This window comes from Nicotiana tomentosiformis, chromosome 12 (genome assembly GCF_000390325.3).
Source record: "Nicotiana tomentosiformis chromosome 12, ASM39032v3, whole genome shotgun sequence".
Taxonomy (NCBI): Eukaryota; Viridiplantae; Streptophyta; class Magnoliopsida; order Solanales; family Solanaceae; genus Nicotiana; species Nicotiana tomentosiformis.
The window spans coordinates 14,930,227-14,935,923 of record NC_090823.1 but is presented as its reverse complement, the minus strand read 5'-3'; the positions used below and the strand labels follow the sequence as shown (position 1 = coordinate 14,935,923).

Genomic DNA, 5,697 nt, shown 5'->3' with positions numbered 1-5,697 from the left:
TCTTAATCATTGACACTTATTAATCTTTTTCGGATTAATGCAAATGAAGATGGCTTCACTGTGATCATTAATTTTGCTTACTCTTTGATTATTTTATTGGGCCTCATATTGGCTTTACTGTACTCTTCATCACGCTATGCATGTTATAGTTCATTGGGCCTCATGTAGCACCACTAATGTCTTCTCTATTTTTGTATGCATGTTTGGGACCGCTGAGTTCTTTGGAACTCAAGCCCAAGTTCCAGCCTTGAGTCCATAATGCCGAAGCCTGCCACTGTTATGTTCGAAACCTGATGGGCCTACCTCTCTTTCGGCTCAAATCTCAAGTCCAGTTACCTTTCCATTCCTCACTCTTAGATAAATCGTACATGTTGTTTATTCTCTATATATGTTATGACACTAACATTGTTATTGAATGATTTACTTATGCTTTAATCATTTTAGGAATATTGGCAAGCCAAAGCCCATAGGTAATTAAAAAGGGAATCACAACTTATACTGTGTTAGACACAAAACTTCAACACTTTAGTCATTTATTTTTACTATGCAAGATTTTATTTTTTTATGCTAACCACTTTAACTAAGTTCTTTTGAAGTTTTAAAACATATTTGAAAAGGCAAGTGACCCTTCTTAAAAGCCGGAATTGAAAGGAGGATTACGAAGTTGGTTTTCTATAAACAAGAGTCAAACACAGACAGGTTTAAGGGTTATCAAACCCCAATGAGTTTTCTCCAAAACATGGCTAAAAATCAAAATTAACTTTCAAAGGTATATCCAAGACTCATTTCCCAATAGTCTTTTACTCCACTAGATTTACACAAAACAACCACATTATTTCAAAAGACAAAAAAAATCATAACATAGCCACACTTTTATAAATCTTTTCAATCTTGTAGATGTAAATATTTTCAAAAGGCTTTTACAAATTAAACCTATGTTCTCTTTTCAAAATGCATATATCACTTCCTTTCAAAATAATAGACTTTAAAGACAATACGTAGAATGAGCTGCAAATTTTAAGCACTAAACTAAGTAGGATACAAACATCTAATTTCCTGACTATGTCCTACGGAGCTACCTCAGGTAGATTCTAGGGGGTGCCTAACACCTACCCTTAGAAGAACAAGAGCCTTACCCAAATCTCACCAGTTAGTAGACTAATAGGATAATAATCTAAATAGGTACCCTAGTATACCTTTAAATATTAGGTGGTGACTCTTTTTCATCAACACGGAAATCACTAGTTGAATCTTGTCTTGACTCGTGCAAAATAGGGTACAACACCAATTCCACAACATTTCTCAAAGAACAATACTAATGTCACAATGATATATAACTCACGGCTCAACAACAAGGTGTACAATAGTTTCAACAACAAAAAGAAACGGTAAATAAATGAACAATGAAAGGTGTTCCATATAATAACAAATTCAATTAAAGGCATAAAAGTCTAAATCGGTCAAATATCACATATAAGCTCGTGTACACACTCGTCACCTCATGTACCCATCTTTCACATAATTCAAGTAGTGCAATTAAACCAAATTCTACTGGGAAGCTCCCTAACACAAAGTTAGGCAAGATACTTATCTCAATCCAAGTAGTGCAAATTCCCTCCAAAATCGCTCAAAACTGAACTCCAAAACCTTATGAGAACAAGTAACTAAATTTCGAAATAAGTAAAAATGCAGCAGTTGTCCCAGCCCGAATCAGATCCTAGATGATCTCGAAACTCACGTTTGATAAGCCCAACATGATCCTTGCGAGATTGCACCCAAGATAGCTTTTTGAATCACCGAATTTGGCCTTAGAACGAAGGAGATGTGATATTTTGAAGCTTTAAAGGAAGTCTGAAAATTTTAGTGACATAAATGGCATTTTCGTAATTATTTACACCAGAAAAAAAAAAACAATGAGAAAATCATCATTTTAGCACCCAAAACACATTCAGAACCTCCAGAAAACAAACAATATATGCATTTCAATCATAAAACATGTTATGAACTTGCTCGTGCACTCAAAATATCGAAAAGAGGTCATCTTAACCTGATATTGATCATGGTCAAACTCCAAATCTTTAACTTAACTAGTTTCTCAACCAATGATCCAAAACACACCTGAGCCCCTCGAGATCTCATCCAATCATACCAACAAGTATAAATATATTATCCAAACTTATCCAAAGCCACAAAACACCCACGGAAACATCACAACAAAGAATCGAGGCTCAAACCGAATAAAATTTCTCTGAAGTTGTTAAATTTTCATTCTTTCAAAAGAGTGTCTGAATCATAAGTAAATACTTCGGATTACTTTCAAATTTTGCACACAAGTTCAATTCAACGATATAGATCTATCCAAAGTCTCGGAACACCAATTGGAGTCCAATAACATCAAACCCAACTCTTGGTCAAACTTATGAACTCTTAGGTTCTTCAAATTGCCAACTTTGGACAAATAATGTCAAATTCTTCTAGGAACCTCCGAAACCAAATTCGAACATATGTACAAGTCCAAATCATCATACGAACCTATTGAAATAATCAAAACCCGATTCCAAATCCGTTTAAAGTCAAAACTTGGTCAACTCTTCCAACTTAAAGTTTTCAAATCAAGAGTCATTCTTCAAAATAAATCCCGAACCACTCGAAAACCAAAACCGACCATACACTCAAGTTATACATCATATGAAGCTACTCAAAGTCTCAAACCACCAAATAAAATGCTAAAGCTCAAAAGGATCGGTCGGTCGTTACATCAATCTCATTAATACAAAGAAAGATATCATTGTAATGACAAAGCTTGTGACATTTTAGCATTTTATTTTTAATCCCTGTCTCTAATGCATGAGTACAAGCCATTCTCATTTAAATACGACATTTAAACATAATGTTTTCATGTAATTTGTGAGAAACACACAAAATGGTGCAAAGAGGATATATACAGAATCATAGTTCTCAACACATTCTCTTCAAACGCGCCAGAATTGAAAATTCTGCCAGAGGTAGAAGAAACTACTATCACTAAACTATATAGATCGCGATAACTACGTCCAAGCTTAGATCATATTCTTTAGATATCTACAAACCATGTTTCTATTGATTTTTTTTAACATCAGGAGGAGGAAAAGGGTTTGGGGGGAGGGTAAGAGGGGATACAACGCTACTAATGAGTTCTGAACCCCCCACCTAAACTGCGGAAAAAAATGAGCCCACCAAGTCAGCTAGCTCTCAACCCCTTCTCTTATTTTTTTCAACATTGGCTTCAACACATTGATCTTTTGAATTTATTTTTCAGCTTTTAAGTAGTTTATTGTCCAGATTTCCTCTTTAATAAGGAAGAAGTAGTACAGATATTTTATAAAAGAGAAAGTAACAAAAAGTCTCTATGAGTTTAAACTGCTTTACAGAAGTAAGTCATCAAGAAATGGGGTGCTAAATGGTAGATTGACCATCCCAGAAGCCACAAGAAATGCAAGTATCCACAAGGGTAGAATCCATTTAAACACAACAACTAAAATCTTCTTTCCTGTGACAACAAACAAAAATTCAAGATTGTTAAGTATTTAATAAAAGAAGTAAATATAAAAGGAATTTACTACCAGCAGAGGCAGATGTGTCTTCAGTTTTATCAATAAGCCATTCACCAGTTTCCCTTAGCTTCTTTTCCACATCTCCTTCAGAATTTGACAAAATTGAATCAAACAAGGTCTTGCTCTCCTTTGCTTCCCTTAACAAATCAGAGCAATGAATCTTTTCTTAGATTAGCTTAGCTAGACAATAATTTTGAAAGATTCAGCAAAATAGCAACACCAAGATAGTAGTATGTTGAAAAAAGTAAAGGGTATTTGCCTGCTGGTATCTCTGTCTCGGAAAATGCCAGCACCAATGGCTCTTTCAATCTCTGCAACTGAAAGTTGCCTTTGATTCTGCTTCTTTTTCTTCTGCAGCTCCAGTCTTGGTTGGGATTTGAGGAGTGGAGGGTTTAAGTTATTAGAAGAAGGAGAAGGAGATGGAAGAGAGGGTGAAGGGTCAGTGGGTCGAGATGAAGATGCAAGTATTTTCCGAGGGTTTGCCACAGAGATGAACTTTAGCCCAATCATTTTGGATATGTTTGTTTACACTTTTTTTGTTATAGAATGAAATTGTCTTAGCAGTTGTATTTTGTGAGGAATTCCTCAAAAATATCCCATGGATCGTCTTCTTTGCAGGAAAAAATTCAATATTCTTATTACGGTAAAGAACAAATAATTTCGAAAATGGTCTAAAAATATCTCTCATTATACTATTATGATATATATACCCTTCCCGTCATACTTTGGAACAAATATACTCTTATTTTGGATGGAGTGCCACGTGTCAGCACTAGATGAAAATGACCCATTTCTTTTTTTACCCGATCCGTTTTAAAAATCCACCACCCTACCCGTTTTAAAATTCAGTTTTTTTAAAGCATATATTTCGTAAAAACTGGAATTTTTTTTGTAAAAACAAAAAAAAAAAAAAAGAATTTACAAAATATATATTTTTAAGACTTTTCAATTTTTTAAAGTATTTTTTTTTTGTAAAAACTGAAAAAAAAATATTTTTTAAAAATACTTTAAAAACTGAAAAATATATTCTGTAAAAACTGGGAAAAATAAATTGTAAAATATATATTTTTAAGTCTTTTCGGTGTTTTTAAAGTATTTTGTTTTTGTAAAACCTGAAAAAAATAATTAAAAAGCTGGAAAAAAAAAAAGACTCCTAAAGCAGTGGACTACATATGAATTAGTTTTAAAAAAATAAAAATATTTTACAAAATATTATTTTTTTTCAGTTTTTACAAAAAAATACTTTAAAAAACTGAAAATTTGCAAATTCTTTTTTTTCCAATTTTTACAGAATATATATTTTTCAGTTTTTAAAGCATTTTTAAAAAATATTTTTTTTTCAGTTTTTACAAAAACAATACTTTAAAAAAATTGAAAAGACTTAAAAATATATATTTTGCAAATTTCTTTTTTTTTAATTTTTACAAAAAAAAAAAATTCCAGTTTTTACAAAATATATGCTTTAAAAAAACTGAATTTTAAAATGGGTCGGGTGGTGGATTTTTTAAAACGGATCGGGTAAAAAAAAGAAATGTGTCGTTTTCATCTGGTGCTGACATGTGGCACTCCATCCAAAATAAGGGTATATTTGTTCCAAAGTATGACAGGAAGGGTATATATAGCTCAATAGTATAACGAGGGGTATTCTTAGACCATTTTCGAAAGTACAGGGGTATATTTGGCCTTTTGCGATTCTTATTATCGGTTTTGGACTATTTCTCAATTTGCATGTGTTATCCTTGTACAAGACGCCCAAATTTTCTCTCTATCATTCTAATTTCCTTTTATATAGTGAACTACCGTATTTTAGGGTATATCTTTTTTATACTTTTACCATATGTTAAGGTTGTTGAACATGTTATTCAACTAATAATTGTAATATTTTACGAAACCATAAGTAATTATGAAAATCTCCGTGGATGTCAATTAATGGATTTCACAAGATAATGATTTTGGAACTTATTTCAGCTTGTAACCACTTATTAAATTATATAAGTTTGAAAAAAAAGTATGGGTCTCATTTAATTAATGATTATAAGAATAATAATATCTCTTTTTTTTGGTTCAGCTTTGGAAAAACAATTTAGTTTTCAAACAAAAAATA

The 5,697-nt window shown here is 32.2% G+C and overlaps 1 protein-coding gene across 2 annotated transcripts; it reads right to left on the bottom strand.

Annotated features, from left to right (window-relative positions):
* Window positions 1–1,367: 1,367 nt before the first annotated feature.
* Window positions 1,368–4,163, bottom strand: LOC104118838 (probable NAD(P)H dehydrogenase subunit CRR3, chloroplastic). 2 transcript variants are annotated; one of them, XM_009630206.4, is made up of 3 exons: window positions 3,853–4,163; window positions 3,603–3,730; window positions 1,368–1,851 (listed from the first exon to the last, which is right to left on the bottom strand). In XM_009630206.4, the coding sequence occupies exons 1-3, from the start codon at window positions 4,101–4,103 to the stop codon at window positions 1,841–1,843; spliced, it is 390 nt and encodes a 129-aa protein (XP_009628501.1). In that variant the 5' UTR covers window positions 4,104–4,163; the 3' UTR covers window positions 1,368–1,840. The 2 variants fall into 2 exon arrangements, with proteins under 2 accessions (XP_009628501.1, XP_009628500.1); XM_009630205.4 differs by lacking the exon at window positions 1,368–1,851 and adding an exon at window positions 3,274–3,529 and having other exon boundaries at window positions 3,853–4,158.
* Window positions 4,164–5,697: the final 1,534 nt, after the last annotated feature.